Source organism: Colletotrichum orchidophilum, assembly GCF_001831195.1.
Source record: "Colletotrichum orchidophilum strain IMI 309357 chromosome Unknown Scaffold_28.1, whole genome shotgun sequence".
In the NCBI taxonomy this organism is placed as follows: Eukaryota; Fungi; Ascomycota; class Sordariomycetes; order Glomerellales; family Glomerellaceae; genus Colletotrichum; species Colletotrichum orchidophilum.
The window spans coordinates 181357-198296 of NW_019172984.1; the positions used below are offsets into that span (position 1 = coordinate 181357).

General features: G+C 52.7%; 3 protein-coding genes across 3 annotated transcripts; 2 read left to right on the plus strand and 1 right to left on the minus strand.

Annotated features, from left to right (window-relative positions):
- Positions 1-10064: 10064 nt before the first annotated feature.
- Positions 10065-11541, plus strand: CORC01_04336 (3' exoribonuclease family protein; the record flags this gene model as incomplete). The annotated part of the gene is made up of 2 exons (XM_022615984.1): positions 10065-10844; positions 10915-11541. Coding segments are annotated over 2 exons (1407 nt in total), but the record flags the coding sequence as incomplete, so codon positions are not given.
- Positions 11542-11729: 188 nt separating this feature from the next.
- Positions 11730-12627, minus strand: CORC01_04337 (uncharacterized protein; the record flags this gene model as incomplete). Its single annotated transcript, XM_022615985.1, has 2 exons — positions 11730-12134; positions 12229-12627. The coding sequence occupies 2 exons, from the start codon at positions 12625-12627 to the stop codon at positions 11730-11732; spliced, it is 804 nt and encodes a 267-aa protein (XP_022477500.1).
- Positions 12628-14252: 1625 nt separating this feature from the next.
- CORC01_04338 (cytochrome c) lies at positions 14253-14736 on the plus strand (the record flags this gene model as incomplete). Its single annotated transcript, XM_022615986.1, has 3 exons — positions 14253-14489; positions 14560-14654; positions 14712-14736. The coding sequence occupies 3 exons, from the start codon at positions 14253-14255 to the stop codon at positions 14734-14736; spliced, it is 357 nt and encodes a 118-aa protein (XP_022477501.1).
- Between the last annotated feature and the right edge of the window lie 2204 nt (positions 14737-16940).

Consider the following 16940-nt stretch of genomic DNA (forward strand, 5'->3'; position numbering starts at 1 on the left):
TGTGTTTTGTGCCCAAGGCACTCATAGGTAGGTGCGTGCGTTATCGCACACGCCCAGAGCTCCTCGAATAGTGTTAGCCGGCACCGGGGTGCGGGATGTGCCGGTGGGAGACATTATAGGTTAGGTAGGTCGGTATCCGTACCTTTGTCCATTCCATCCATGCCCCTCCCTCTCTACCTAAGGTACCCTGCCTCAGCCTGAGAAGCTCAGGGAAAGAAGCTGGCGTGGGTGGAGCCACGGGGAAGATCTCCCGGGCATGGGTCGTTCTTTTCTTGGGGTCAACGTTTGCCCTACCTAGTGTACAGTGAGCCAGCCCCTAGGGCAGGAGGCCAGGCAGGGCAAGGCTGGGCAGTCGACTACAAACCTAGGTACGAAGTTAGGCATAATGTCCGTATCTAGGTGCTAGGTGGGAAGCCTCTCTCTGTTTGAGGGTACGGCATGGGAAGTGTTGAGAGAGAAAGAGGCTCGTGCAGGCTCCGGTCTGGGCTGATGAAATTTTCAAGGGTTCGAGGGGGGTTTCTGGTGCCAAATGATGAAGTGCCTACTTCTGGATCAAAGGGAAAACTCTGTCACGTTGTACGACGCCGGCGTGGGTAGGGATGGGGGGCGCGCGTCGTCGACGCAATAATGATCTTGGATGTCGGAAATGGCGAACCAAGGGGGGGGATCATGCCATCTCACGCCAGGCGAAGTTACAGAGTACCGTTGAGTAAACTATTCCCTCATGCCTCAGACGTCTGTTCACAAGGCGCGACGAAGAGACAGAGAGAGAGTGTGTGTGGGGGGGATCAGGAGGAAAGGAGGACGGAAAAAACTTTTCTCGTCAATTATGTACACAATGTATCCGTACCATGTACAGATACGACACGACGTTTCAATTCATGTTCACGGCAATGTGCGCAGTGTACGCAGTAGTGGTGTGTCTAGAGGAAAACGAAGAAGTCTCGGACCGTTCGTGTTACTGCGCTGAGCCTTTGGGATATACCGGCGGTCCTTCCCGGTTCGTCGGTACAAGGCTGACTTGACTCTGATGGAGAGACATGTTCACAACTGGGAACGAGGCACTCCGGCAGGGCGGGTTATCGATGATGACAATGGTGATGATGATGAAATGACTTGAAAATTCTGTATCTTGGCTGAGCTTACGAGGCCATAAGCAGCCCGTTGGAATGCGGACTCACACGGGAAGCATTGGGTGAGTGGGTGTATGGACCGTCTAGCTGGATCGAGACATAAGAAATCAAGACTTTTTATGGCGTGCGTGGGGGGGCCTACTGGTATCGCTACGAATGCATCTACATATATCCGTAAATAAGGTGGCAGAAGGAGAAGGAGGGGGACGCCCCCCCCCCGGCTTAGAGACATTCTTCGATCAAGGGGTGGAATGCTAATTAGAAAATATGGCATTTTGCCAACCCACGGGCGAAAAAAGCAAGCAAGATGTGCGTACAATGCCATGCACGCACCAAAAGACTAGGAATATGCAAAAGATGGATGTGTAAACCTGCGTGAGTGTGGCACAAGCAAGAGGCAGACGACGCCATACCCCGTTTAGGAAGGAGTCCCTCTCCATCTTTGATCTTGACCATGATCCAGATTCTTGTGACCTTTGAACACAGTACAGCTCGGGGTTTTTGCACCAAGGCGCTGGAGACGAGTTCGCGCGGGCTTGCATTTCACAAATGCGAGACCACAGGGGTAAACTAATTGAAATGTCCGACCATTGCCCGGTTCCCTTGGTAGGTTAAGATACGGATACTCTGTGAGGTACCTTGCCTGAAGAGCGGTGCCAAATGGAAAGAATTGGAAACGACGAAACCAAGAAAAAGCTAAGGGAGGGGCGGATAGGCGGGATTAGAGACAGGGTTCTCGGAGCTGTCAACGCGGGATGCCGCGGCGCTGGGTCCAACTGGGAGGGGCGCAGAGAACAGAAGCTATTCCCCTTGCAGGTTTTTTTGGTTTTTTTTTTGGGTGCTGCAAATTTTCTTACCATGTGAAGCTGTGACTCTTCTATTTTGCGGGTTTCGTCCACTTTTTTTTTTATTTCTCCTTTTCCATCGTCTCGGCTCCCTATCCGGGTGACTGTTTTTTTCTTCCATTTGGTGGAACGGGCAGATTGGATCCTCGTGATCCTCGAGATTTCTCTTGCCATTAACTTCCTCGCTCAGCTTCATGGAGAGGTACTTTGTAACTTCGTTTCCGACAAAGCAAGGTACCGTACTGGGCCTCGGGACCCGGTTCCAACTTTCTTCGCATTCTTTTGGGGGGCCTATTTTCGGTTCTCCGGCTAGCGTTCCCTGTTGACATTCAGGTACACCATAGCCATGGCCCAAGTATCTACCTTGGGTTTGGTAGCCTCTCTCTGCCTTGGCAGCTAGGTGACGTCCTGGCTTGCTGACGTTGACTCATCCTCTCCTTGTCTCGACTTCCAAGGGCTCTGGGTCGCTGGGTCGCTGATAACCTTGCAACTCTGTTTGCCCGCCGCTATTTCTCTCCGTCAAGTCAAGGATGCGTTGCACATTTCGACTGAGGCTGTGCAACCCTCTTGCTTTTTCGAATGCCCGGTGGAGGTAAGGAACCGTAGTAAGTAGTAGCTTTGTCGGTCTTTTCGTTTATGCTCTAAAGCAAACAGAGCAATAAGCAATCTACAACGTTATGCAACGCCTTGATTAACTTGTTCAAAGCGAAACATGGCGCACATTCCCCATTCCAATGGAGGGGGGGGGGGAAAGGAATAAAACAAAGTTTCGAAATGGGAGCAGAAACTCCGCCCACAAACATGCAACTAGTGGGAACTTTGCGTGTGCAATCGTGCAACTGCAATCGTGCATGTGTATCCGTACAGATATCGCTGGATAATGCGGCCTCCAAGTCAACAACGTCTGGGTTTGTTTTGTCTAAATTGAGCTGCACTCTGCTCTTTTGTGCGTTGTACAGTCCAATCGCCGAGACCTGCTGTTTCACTGTCCAGCCCTTAACGTTGATGCCATCACGTCGAGTCTCGGCCCAGCGTGTTCTGCATGGCGTGCGACCATGGGCCTCTGTTGTGATATCACGTAGTGTGGGACTCGTTGCAATCAATATCTTCGACACGCTGGTCGTGACAAGTTGTGCCCTATGTTTCCGGTCTAGACCAAGCGCCGTCGAAACAATGCTAGGTATTGCGGAGTACATGTTTCTCTTGTCATCGTACCCACCAAAAGACGTCCCTCGATGCACTAACTGGCGTTTATTCCTCCGTAGTGCGCATCTCGTGATGCGTACCTGGATGGGGGTGGGAGCAGAGGTGGTTCCCTACACTGCGACCGGGGGGAACGTAGGTGAAGGTACGAGAGACCCTCTCGTTCCAGTCATGCCATAATCATCCACAGCATCTTCTCGCTTCTCAAAGAATCACGGTAGCGAGGCTCCATCACTTGCGTTTGCGAACCAGACGGAGCTGAAGTGGGCTCTAGTTCCTGTACGGTCTTGATGCTGTGCGACGTCTCTATGCGCATCTTGTGCTGCGTCACCGGTTCCTGGTTTCCCCTGCGGATCCCCCGTCACAGGAAATACCTTCTTCTGTGGAAACGCAAGAGTCTGGACCTGTTGGAACCAAAAAGAGCGCACTATCGCGGACGACCACGCTTGCCACGGTAGCATCCAAATCCCCCACCGGGCGTCTTGAAACGACGGAGGCATACTTACCTAAGCCAGGCCGGCGGTCGATGAAGAGTCTGGATGCTTCACAGGGCTGGAGCATAACTGGGGAATTGGAACCTGAGGTTTCCAAGTCCATTGACTACCATACCTAGTACCTAGTGAACATGCATAGTAGAAACAAAGCTTGGCAGTGTGCCTGCCTGTGGATTTGTTTGCTCTGTGACGGCCTACGCCCCTCCCCCCAATCAATCTCCCTCAAAAGTTTAGACCCGTGACTCTCCCGATGTCCCCATAATTCCACCTTTTGCCTGACAGACCATAGGTACAATAGTACAGACCACACGGACTTGACGGCCTCTGTGCCGAGCAAGAGCAAGCCCAGGTGGATCTGGCGATGCGTTGTCTTTAGGTCTGCTTCGATCGCCGTCACAGGCCGGGGAGAGCCGGCCAGCACCGGCGACAGGGAAAGCACCGCAGCGGCCTGGCTCCACAGGCCAAGGCGCCCCCCAACCTCTCTCTCTCCCGGACGCCGCCAGCCCGCTCCGGACTCCGTGGAGTGAATGTAGACTAGGGGTGCGTAATCCGAGGACGCCGAGTACCCACACGTGCCACGCACCCCACGCTACAGAGCAAGGACAGCCCAGCACAAGCCAGCATTGATAGACACACGCCTTTTATGTAAGTCTGCACAAATGACTACCATAGTACAGTTTTTTAGTGTCCCGTCATGAAGGATTCATCCTTGGACCGTCCACTAAACAAGAAACTTAGTCGACGATGCTTTTCCTTTTGCAGTCCACTTGGGCTGTGTCTTTGCCATGTTTTACGTACTGAAGCAATCACTAGCAGCGCAGTAGCTCAATCTAGCCGAGCTAGCTCTCCCCAGGATTTCTAGAGCCATCGAGCAAGGCCTCAGCAAGGCCTCAGCCAGGCCTCGAACAAGAATCTATACACGATGGAGTCGTCTAGTGTTGGGACGAGGCCTGGCTGCCCGAATGACCGGTGCAGATTTTTTTTATTTAGCTCGGCACCACGGGAGCCGGCGCCGACGTTTGGTTTAGTGGGAATGGGTGAAGGGGGAGGGTGATGGTTGAGAGTAGATGGGATCGTCCATTGCTTGTCCGCATCCCTGGATTCGACCGGTCTTGTTTAGACACGTCAAAAAACAAAGCTCCATCTGCGGCGGCGCTGCTGCCCAAGGCTCGGTAGCGTTGGCTTGGATCGTCGCCAGGACACATGTGAAGGCAGAAAGAAAGCAAGACCCTTGACAGCCCTGGGGAGATTTTTTTTCTCAACTTTTTTTTCTAATCCACCATCAGCATCGATTCGTCGATCCGAGGGGTCCTCCTTTTCGATCTAGCAAGGCGTAGGCCGATGATCTACTATCAAAGGGGGGGGGGGGGGGCACAGGGCTTTATTCGGGCCTCTTTCAGCACCCCTCGTCGTCACACTGACTCGGGGACGCAATATGGAAAGGTCGGCCTCGATAGATTGGGGTCCAGCACGCAAGCGCGCGCGAGACAGGCGCCGCACTACGAATTGTCCATGCCCGTCCATAGACTGATTCTGCAAGTCTCTATCTCATCACCTTGTCTCAAAGATTTCCAAACCAACATATGGTAGCGTCGAACCGGAGCCAAGACTATGGCTTGGATGGCAGATGGCAAATTCGGCTGCTCCATCAATCTTATCTCGAAAAAAAAGACGTGGGTAGTCTCTTTGCGTCTCTCTCCCCAAGAATCCTTCAGCGGCCGTTGATTCCTTTGTCTGTCTCTGTTGGTTGATCTGGCGCACCCCGCGGCTTGGTTGAAGAATCACGCACATCACTGCCGTCCTCGGCGACGGCGCCGGCCAGCGCAAACGCCAGCGGAAAGCTGGAAGTCTGTTTTGCGGACCCGGGAGGGGGTGGGGCGGCACTACAGACGCAATCTTAGGGCAGAGTCTGTTAGCCATGATCGGCGGACCAGCCGGGCGCGCAATCGCTCTCTACACTACGGGTAGCTTGTACGCCTCGCGGCGCTGTCCGTCTGGGGGGATTGGCCGCGGTGGAGAGCGGGGGGACACAGTGGAATCGTTTACGGATACTGCTACTGCTGCCAACGTAGGTTGCAGATCACCGAGGCCGAATGATACCACCGATCAGGCTTTTGTCGCGATGTGGGCGGCAAAACCGGATATGAGCGGGCGGATGGGTTGCCCCATAAGGTAATGCGTGTGTGGGGGTTCTGGTATCTGAACATCTGCAATGCAACACCACGGCAAGTCCTATCTATCTACTAGGTATATGCTATCGACACATTAAACACCCTGGCTACGTGCTCTTTTCTTCGCTCTTTTTTTCTTCAACGGCCCCCAATGCTACCTCGGCGGGAAAGCGTACACTACTGATAGCAGGAATCGGTTGCTTGAGCCAAAGGAGGAGCGTATGTCCGTACATGCCAGGGGAGAGGGGTGTTGCGGGCAGGGCCGTGAAAGTTTATCGTGTCGTGATCGCGAAGGCAACGCCATCCAGCGGCGCGGGACATGGACCCTTGGATTTGGATGAGAATGGAACACTGAAAGTTTTTTCTCCTTTTCCTGCGGTGGTAAGTGGCGACGGGAATCTGACATTTTGATGCTTTGAGGGGGGTGTAGTGAGGATAGGGGGCCAAAAGTGGCCAGCCTTTCCGCTCTCAGCACATCTGGAACTCCATAGAAGGATCAAAACTCTTGGTTGGGGTTCTTTAACCGCTATGGCGATACTTTCCTTGACGCGCTATTTTCGGGGCAAGCTTTTTCTCAATGTTGAAGGTGTGAGGAAGCTCATGTGTAAGAATCACAACATGCAAGGTTAGACTTTCGGGTAGTTGAAAGGTTGAGTAGTCCGTTGTTTTCACACAAACGGGCATGCGTGCTCAACACGAGCCCGAGAGGAGCTAAACGAGGTTGAAAATCCCTCATCGCATCTCCTTTCATTCTGACTGTTGTACGAGCATAGGGCTCGTTTCAGAAGCAGAGTTGAGGTTTGAGCTTCTTTTTTCCGTCATCCTTTGCGCAATGGAGCTTGATGGCTGGAAGGTTCGGGAAGGGAGGTCCACTAGGAGGGGAAAGTGCTCCGGCCGGGCGGTTTCGGGAGCTGCGGGTGTCCTGGCGGCCATGGGTGAACGTTAACAAAAGTATGGCCGGGGGATTCGGGGTCGAGCGGTACGACGCCGAGGAGGATGCGAGATACGGGGGGTCTGTGTGCCGAGCCAATGCGCTGTGTCTGATGTGAACACCTACGAATGAGGTTTTGTGGTAGAGAGAGGCACAGACGAGGTTGTCTGATCGACGGGGGGGCTCGGACGGGCTTGGGGTTGTTGTCGCCGTGATGATAAGCCCCATAGCCGGGCCGTGACTGAAGTGTTGTATCGAGCCGGAGCCGGTGGAGCCGGTTTATGCGGGATACGGGAGATTCTTGCAATTTGTTCATACAAATGTTGAGCTGCAGGTGTCTCCGGTGGCTGAATTTGCGCTTGGAGAAAAGATACGGGCAGGTTTCGTGATCCAGCTTGGACTTGTTGTGATCTATGCGTTCCGTTTTTCTAGCAAGGGGCTTGGCTCAGTGTGTTCTGGAAATCATATGCGTCGGCTGCAGACGTCAGAATATTGTTCGGTGGCTGACTTGGTGTATGATGGAACTTTTGAACTAGTCTTTCCTGCAGACTACACTTCTCACTCGGACGATACATCATCACAACCCTTAGATGGCTTCTCAATTTCCTCGCCGTCTTTGCGATTCACGAAAGTGACCAGATTGAAGAGGGCATTGAGATGTAAATGAGTGCAGGGGGCTCCTGTAACATCTCGGAGGCTTTGAATTGTAGCCTGGGTTTGTCGTTGGGTGTTTCAAGATAGCTTCACGAGACGATGTAAATTGGGCGCACATCTGTGCCATAATTAGCAGCCTTCTGCTCGCTTCATGCTACACTAGTTGATCATTCCACTTGTTTCGCAGAACAATACCCGGTTCAGAATATTTCAAACAGCTCTGCGAGCTTGGATTATTGGGTTCAAGTCTACAACTAGTTGAAAGGAACATATCCAAATCCTTACAACTGTCTTATTACGGATACTAGCAGTACCTCAGAGGTCTAGACGGGGACAAAACTTCACACATGCTGCCCCGAGTCGCGGTTATTGAGAGGCCCGTAAGAGGTTATCGCTATCAAGAAGGCCGTTGCTATTGCAATTTGCTCCATATAACATACCCATCAATCTCTAAACCAGCCATGTCACAATTCAACTCCCCCCTAGATATGTAATCTGTCCTGCACACCTCCAACTCTCAACTAAAGACAGCGCCTCTGCTTAGATCCAGACTTCATGTCTCAGCCAGCCCTAAAGAACGTCCGATCCCTCTACAATCACCGCAGGCCTCCTCCGCTTCATCGGCTTAAGCCACCCAAACGTGCAAGAGTTTCCTGTTAACCTCCTACACGGTAATCTTGGGATCTCATGATATCTGTTTACTTTTCCGCATGACTAAGGATCGAAAAGGGGCTCCCTGCTACTCCGTAGGAATGTAAAAAATATCAGGACCGTATTATACTTTAGGACAAATAGCTGCTCCGCAAGGGGAGCAGCGAAGTCCTGCCTGAGCCGAAATATCTCCATGGGCCTTGCCCTCTACTAATGCCGCTTCCGCCCCTCTCTCTGCCATGACCGCCTCGATGTCGATATCATCCCTTCGAATACCTCTTCGATGATTGCTATGAGGTGCGTAATGCTATTCCATTGCGTAGGGGCTTCCCCCTCACACTGGATATACACAGAACTTGAGCTTCTGGCAGATTGTTCAGGCAGTGGTCAACCTTTTCGAAATCCCATTCAAGTCGCATCAACTATCTCGATGTTGCCACCGAGCCATCGAAAGCCCGCAATTCAGCGTTAGCAACTATACGGATGCCGTTGTTAGTAATGTCGATGTAGCTGGCTGAGGCTCTCTGGATAGGGTCTCCCTATCTCTCATTTTTTATTACTAGATGAATGTATCAACAGCGTTATCAAGAGGTTTAGCCTTCATCGCCATGACCTCACCAGATACTAGATGCACTATGGGCCAGAAACACCATGTTCTTCCACCTCTAGTCATGTGAATAGGAATCTGGCCACGTCACAAAGCCCTTCATCGTATAGTCGGATGAAAGGAAAAAAGTCCACAAGGTTATTTCACAGCTGAACACGCACACTCTACCCGTATGATGGTGCAGAAAGTCTTGTTTTCACGGTCAATACAGGGATAGGAAGATTCTCGTCGATGATTGTATTCGCATTTATTGCAATCGAATCTCTTCGGAAGAAAAAGTTTGTTGAATCTCTTGGCCACTACGACCTGGAATCTCCTATGAGGACCCAAACTCGGGGCATCTTGACCGAGGTCCCAGCTGCAGTAAACAGGTTTTCTTAGATGAAGTATTGGACAGGGATACTTAATGATATGATCGAGCTGAAAAATAAGAGATAGAGTTGATTATAGGAAGCCTGAGAGAGACATGAATAGTATGCGTGACTTTTATAGACTTTGGAATAGGTTGCAGAGGGCTGTACGTGAGGAATACGAGGATGGATTTTCCACAAGCTCTAGACTACGGTCACGCTTGTCAACATATTTCCCCATTTCGTCTAACACACTTTATAAGAAAGTCAAGTGCATCGTTTCAAGTACAGACCCTCCGTATAGAAGCTATAGTTTGAATAGCACGTACAATTCTCGAGAGGCTTCATTACGGGTAAAGCGAGTCAATGAGTTCATGATATCGTGCCAGTATCGGAGAACCTAAGCAATGGCTCCACATACAATCAACGTATGAACAGGTTTTCGTTTCACTTCTGAGAATTCTGACAGTCAATTTTGAATCATAGCCTGTAAGCAAAATGAGGTGCTTCCATTCAAGACTCTCATAGTATTCACAGTCTTATGCCCGAATCTGGCATGCCCGAACAGGTGGCTTTGAAAATGGAGCTTTCAGTCTCAACTCGGCCTGAACACATGAAACCAATCGCCGGAGTGTGACTGAAGCATTAAACTGGGAGAAAGGGCTTGCAAGCAGAAGCGTGGCGGCGGAAGAAGCAACAGTTGATGCCCATCTCCATAGCCCCGATCTTGTCTATTTCCCGGGACTCTATCACTCAGAAGATTGCGTGTTAAAACGGTCACGTATGTTTTATACAGAGTTTGAGACGGTGAAGATGAAGACCTCCATAGTTTGTTTAGAAGCCAACTGCTATAATTTTCTTGTCTCTCTCCTTCCTGACCTGGTCTTCCAAAGCCTCCCTGAGCGCCAAACACGATGCAGCCGGCTAGACTTATATGCATCACGATACGGAATGCGTATGAGAAATGTTAGAGGCAAGCGCCTGGACTTGTAAAGCTGGATACGTGCGAAGCCGTTGACCACAGATGTCCGTTTAAGCCACATCCAACGCCACAAGACACCGATCCGGACAGCTCGCGCCGGTCGGCCCCACACCCCGCGGACCCCACCATCAAAAAACCCCTGCTTCCTTTGACTTTGCTCGGGCGACGTCCAAATCCTACCAACTTTTTGCGACCACATCCCGCCCGAAAATTCGAGCTCCCCGAACCGCGACCACTAGACGAACCGCCGATTAGGTTGAAGCTCACTCATAGCTACACGAACCGCGAGCGCCATCCCCAACTCTGTGATCAGGAACGAACACATCGCGCCAGAGAAGCAATGGCGTCTGCACAGCAGGTTCTGCTCTCCCCGGCAGAGCTCGCCTACCTGCACTCTACCCTCTCCCTCACGCCGCCCATCCGCCCAGACGGCCGCAAGTCAAACCAGTTCCGCCCTCTCACCGCGGAGACGGGCATTCTTCCAGGCACCAATGGTAGCGCGCGCATTTGCTTCTCCGACGGAACGGAGGCCATCGTTGGCGTAAAGGCAGAGATCGAGAAGACGAGCAGCCCGTTCGGCGCAGACGCAGACAGCGAAGATGCGGCAGAGAAGAGGAAAGACGTAGACTCAGCAGCCAAGAAAGAGGAGATCAAGGGCAACAATGACTGGCTCGAGATGACAGTTGAGATCCCGGCCTCTAGAGAGGACGACGCCGCGACCGTGTTCCTCGCCAACATGCTCAGCGAAGCGCTGCTGGCCGACGGGGAGTTCACCAAGAAGTTGCGGATTAACAGTCGGTTCCACTGGAAGCTCTACCTAGATGTTTGTCAAACCCCCCCTCCCCTACGGCATACCGTCTTTTAGAGCCAGAAGCTAATAGATTTTTCAACAGATCCTCCTCATCTCCCCGCCCCTGTCCTACCCCCTCCCCCTCCTATCACTCACAACTCACCTCGCGCTCCTCGCAACCCGCCTCCCGCGCCTCAAGTCAGAGGGCGACGAAGACCCCATGTTCGACGACGACTGGGAGGCCTCCACGTTTCTGTACCCGCGCGACGGCAGCGCGCCGGTCGTCGGCTCGCGGCCGCCCATAACACTGCTCGTCATCGCCATCGGCGGTAACGTCATTTTCGACCCCGCGCGCGAGGAGCTCGCCGTGGCGGAGTCGGCGCTGGCAGTTTCGGTTGCCGAGGAGAAGACCGCAGCTGTGGCTGGCGGTATGGACGTGGACGGTCGCCAGCTGAAGCTGCTCTCCGTGCGGACGGTTGACCCGCCTTCGCGACTGACAGCGCCCGGCGTGCCCAACTCGGTGAACCCGGCCACTGTCCTCGCTGGCACACCGTCAAAGGCACCGCCGGCTCCGCCGGCTGCGCAGGGCCAGGCGGCGGAGGGCGTTTGGAAGCCGCCTATAGGAGGTATCAAGGTGCACGTAATCGAGGGGATGATCTCCAAGGTCCTGGAGAAGGGAGGCGTCGCAGATGAGGTGCTGGAGGCCATTGCCGCGGTGGAGCTGGCCTAGTTGTTTCCGGGACTGGATTTCGGTTTTTACGTTTGCGACATATCAGGATGGCAATGGAAAGACAAAAGTCATGATACCAATTGGTGGTTCTGGTTTGGAACGTCGTGTTGTATATGGTTCGGTAAGGGTATATTACAAAATAGCGTCTCATCCCTGTCACATCTTAAACAGAGATGGGCCTCTTTTTTTCAGAAGATGCCAAACCACTTCTTCTTCTGCTCGTTCTCTGCGGGTGCAATCGCCTCGGCGTTTCCAGCTACGGGCGAAGCCTCGACTGCCGCAGCGGCAGCGGCCTTGTCCTCCTCTGACTCCTCCTTCATGCCGAGGAAGTTCGCAATGGGATTCTCCTTATCCAATCCGTGGACCTTGCGGTAGTACTGGCGCTTCGCGACGTCGTCAGTATGGCGCGAGTGCATGGCAATGGCCTTCTCGTTGCGGTCGCGCTCGTGGAGCTGCAGTACGTGAGCCCACGTGCGGATGAACGCAATTGGGCTGCTCCAGAACTCGGACGCGGGGGGGAGGAGGTGCTTGAACGGGGATGTCTGCGAAAAGTTGAGGATCAACGTCGAGATGGCCAGCGTTGTCAGTGTTCCCTGAAAGTTTTAATGTTAGCTCATCCGGTGGCCCAATAAGTGACGGTACGAATGTGTGGGTTCCATTCGAGAGGGAACACCAGGTTCTACTCACCAAGGAGATGAAGAGGTGGACTTTGCGGCTGTTGAAGAACCAATGCGCCCACGTCCCCTCAGGAGCCATCATGCCGGGATACTCGCGCGTGCGCTGGGCGCGCACTTCCTGGCCGCTGAGCGGGCCGCCATAGTGCTTTGGGCCACTGTTCTTGGGCAACCGCGTGCCGTGCGAGGGCGGGTTGAATTTGGCCGGCTTCTCGAGGATGAGGGGTCCTTTCTGAGTAGCCTTTGTCGGCTTGGACGAGGCGTATCGAATCGTCCACACCGCGTTCCGGCGGAGCGCCGCCGAAGCCGCCGTTGCGGCCGGCCGGCCGGTCGAGGTCGCTGCTACGCGCCACATGGGGCTCAAAGCCGGGAGGAGGAACCTGGGGAGGAGGGTCGTGGCCGAAGTCGTCATTGATGTCGTGGTTCGCCACTATCGAGCAGCGGCGGCAAAAGGTGCAGGACCCTACAACTAACTGCCTCGCCGATGTCTGCCGACTCGCAAAAGGCGGTGGAAGGGGCAGAGAAAAGTAGGTCACCTGGACGGGCGATGTTTTAGACTTTCGGAGTTCAGGCTTATGTCTCACGCCGTCATTGAGGCTCTGGCACGGATCAACGGGATCATCAGGTGCGCGCCGGTAGGATCGGTCGGGGCTGGAAAAATCGAAGCTCCAGAAGAATTTCTCTGCGCAAAGAAGTTATAGTGGAGCTATGCAGCTATGATGAGAGAATGGAAGCTAAAGGGTCGCCGAACTACCCCCGTCGCACATCCGGGTACATGCACAGTACGTACCTGGTTCGTACGCGGTCACCCCTGCCCACTTCAATTGACGATCACGATGGCCACAGCGGCAGCAACATTAACACTCCATTGATGTGCCTGCAAGATTGACACTTCGGGATCTGGGATAAACCGACGCCGAGGTGGAAGAGGTCAGAAAACATCGATAGGGGTAGATTTGGGAACCCCAGTCGAAGCTCGGCGAACGGGATGGCAGACTCTCTTGGTGACAGAGAGCAAGTAGGAGAAGAAGAAAAGCTAATGGCAGGAAAGGAAGCCGACAAAGGTCCCCGCTGGCCCGCCGCGCCGCCCCGTTGGTCGAGTCGTTGACCTGCCAAAAAGCCTGCAAGATTGGTCTCCAAAACACCGAGGCGCAGCGGAGAAAGCGTTCTTCCGCAATAGTATCCGGTTTTGCCCGGGTAGCGACCCCGGACCCATCACCTTCTGACCAATGCTGCATACCTGATTGGCGGTCGCGTCGCCACACCGTGTGGCTTGTGCGCCGCGGCACCCAAGTCAGCGAGCCATTCCAGGCTTTTTTGGCCCTTGTGCTGGGTACGTTGTCTGGGTGGTGCGGCGTGCGCCAGGCCAGGTGCCTTTCCCGCCGGGTGTTGTCATAATTAAAATCGGATAGCCTTTTGCGTACTGTCGTCTCGTCTTTTTTTTTTTCACCTGGCCCGATCCGATCCTAAAAGTTTTTCTTTCCCTCTTCCTTCTCCTCCATTCCACTCTCAATCATCTACAGACCAACGACCTATTTGACGACCTGCAAAAGACATTTCTCTTTTGCACCTTCTGCCTGATACCCCTTTTCAAAATCTTTTAATTATCCTATAGACTATCAAAATGGCTGGTGGTAAGTTCTCACCTCACGCGCCCTCTCCGTCCGTGTTCGCTATGCTTGGCGGATCCCGATGATTGTCCCTCCCGAGCGCTTCATTCCGCCACGAGCCATTGAGCAGCGACGTCGCCCTCGCTGAGTCTGGAACGAATCGGAACTGCCTCGCGGGCCAACTCGGCCTCGATCTGACCCTATGCGACACGTCCATCTTGAACGATTCGTTTCTCTGAGCACCTCCGACGTCTTGCGCCAATTTCCTGGCATTTCGCTTGATGGGGCAAAAAACAGGGGTCGATGAGTGAGAGGCATGGGCAGGCATCGGCAAGGATCGCTCGCTGCGACGCAACGAACACGTTCATGATAACGCGGCCCGGCTTCATCGGGACTCTCAATCAAAGCGAAAACGGACCGTCGCGGAATGCACACATCACGTCCTATATCAGTGACTGACCTTGAGGAATTAGGTGACGCCAAGAAGGGTGCTACCCTCTTCAAGACCCGTTGCGCTCAGTGCCACACCGTCGATGCCGACGGCGGCAACAAGATCGGCCCTGCTCTTCACGGCCTTTGGGGCCGCAAGACTGGCTCCGTTGAGGGCTACTCCTACACCGACGCCAACAAGAAGAAGGGCATCGAGTGGAACGACCAGACTCTGGTAGGCAGCCTTCAACCCGTTCACCTCACGACAACCTGAACCTGCTTGCTAACCATGACCCTTCTCACAGTTCGAGTACCTCGAGAACCCCAAGAAGTACATTCCCGGCACCAAGATGGCGTTTGGCGGTCTCAAGAAGGAGAAGGACCGCAACGACCTGATTGCGTACGTTGACCCAAACTCGATGAAACCCCTCAGACTCATTCACTAACCATCGCGCAGCTTCCTCAAGGACTCCACCAAATAGACGGATTGATGTGTAACGATAGGATTGCATTAGACGAACTGGCGATTTGCGATTTGTACCAATAGACCACTTTAGAACAGTGTACTTGGGGGCTCACTCGATGCCCATTTTCTCTGGAAAATTCTCCCCTTTCAGACGTTGTAATACAACACTTTTATTGTGCGAAACAAAAAAAATCCCACCCGTCCATCATCTTGCGGTGCCTGCAAATCACTACCGTATCCATGATGTCAACCTAGAGCGCCTCTGGCCGGAGGTGCCCGGAAACTTGCTTACTCAAGTGTGCAGTAGTGCGGCCACTCTGTCCCCTTCAGCCAGTCAGATGACTCGCCAGGGGTCGATACCTTGTCCTGGCAACTTCGTCATAGGTAGGTCCATCCTGTACCGAGTGTCAGGAACGTCCGACGGAAGAGGATCGGCCAATTGTCAAAAACAGCAACTTTTGAGGTCACGGACATTGGCGGCTCGAGCTGGTGGTCGCTGGGCAAGCTGCAAGCATAAAGAAAAAAAGCATAACTTCTGCATGCCCGACTCATGTGGACGACTGTCACTTCTCCACTCTCAGTGGTCAGTGAGTCTTGATCCAATCACACCATCGTCGTGTCAGCATAAGGACTTTCTCCAACTTCTTTTTCAGTTGAATGTCGTCTTGTCGTTCAGTCAAGCCTTTTGGGACGGAGGTCTGGGTGTGAGATTCCCAGCTCAGACACGAATACGTCTTGGGAGCGTCCGGCCGGTACGAATAATAGCTGTCAGTGGACGTGCGCTCCACCCTGAAGCTCCTGTTGTTCTTGGGCAAAATGCCAAAGGCAAAGATGCGATTTGGATGCATAAGCAGCTAGAATACGCAAAACGATCATGGAAACAAGTGTCTTGCATCTAAATTTTGAATAGTCCAGGTGTTTTCGAGAGAAGTCTTGCAGGCATGGCTTCTAGGTATGGGTGTCCATCTTTCTATCCCTTTTATATACTTCCGCCCTTTGGAAACTATCTTCCACAGCATAGGGTTGAGGGGAAAGAAGAGTATGTGTGAGAGTTTGCACAATATTGTCGAGCCTATAGCACAGCTGATCTATAGAAAATCACACGACGATGTGCAACTGAAGCTATCGTCGACATTGCCCTTGCTTTATGCACCTTCACAGGACGCGATCTCGGCCCAGCTCTAAGGTGAAGGGCTGGACATCGTCTCGAATCTCGGCCTCCTGATGCTTTACGTCATTGAGTTGCCATCTGCTTGAATTCTATATACTAGCATCTGTAGCCTATTTGATATCCTGGTATCGAGACAGAAGCTATGCCTGGTTGAGGGTGCAGAGGTATGCCCATCAAGGTCTCATTTAATAACTAGTATCAATCACCGAAGAAATCAGTCATATCGTATGGAGATTTGACTGATTATATGGTGTCTCACTTGGTTCTGATACATTTCGACCCACCAGCATGTCCCGCTCTGTTTGATCATATTCGCATATTCGGAGGGCAGGTGCAGACCAGCAGACTGGTCTGGCGGAATAAGCAGGCACACCACCCTTCCCCGCCACTCGCAAAGGTCCATAAGGAAGAGCTCCATGAGGGAAGGTATGAGAAGCGTCTGAAGTGTAGATGACCTAGTGGCTTGGCGCCGAGGTGAGTAGATTTTGAATCTGTCGCTGGTGTTTTTTGAACGCATTTGGTGATCTGGCGATGGTGTTCGCTCCTTGCTCCTTCATGAAATGTAGACCACAGGTAAAACAAATAAGACCTCCGTTCCCTCCTTGAAAGATAGAAGATATTCTCAGTAAAAGTGATGCAAGGCTAGGAGAGAAGAAAAATATTTGGAAAGCATCTGGTTTAGTCATCACGTGGAAGGAGTTTTGCTGCTTGCCTCCTTCATTTCCATATCCCAAGTTCTAGCGAGTGAAGCCAACCTCGGCCTCTTGTTCACTGCGCTTTGAATGCAACGCTCAATGAAAAGTTATGGATTTGAGACAAGAAAGGCAGGAAGAGGGTTGGCGGTTCGCTCGTCCATACGTAGACGCATGTTGATGACCTAGGTAGATAAGTTCTGATTCAACCTGCAGGGAAACATATTCTTTTCACTCCTCTCCCTCTCGCCGGCGGGATAATCTCCTGATTCTCTGACAGCGGCAGAGCTAAAAAAGCATACAACCTCTATTCACCTCTTGTTCGCCTTTCTCAAGTTCCTGACTGTGTGGACGGAT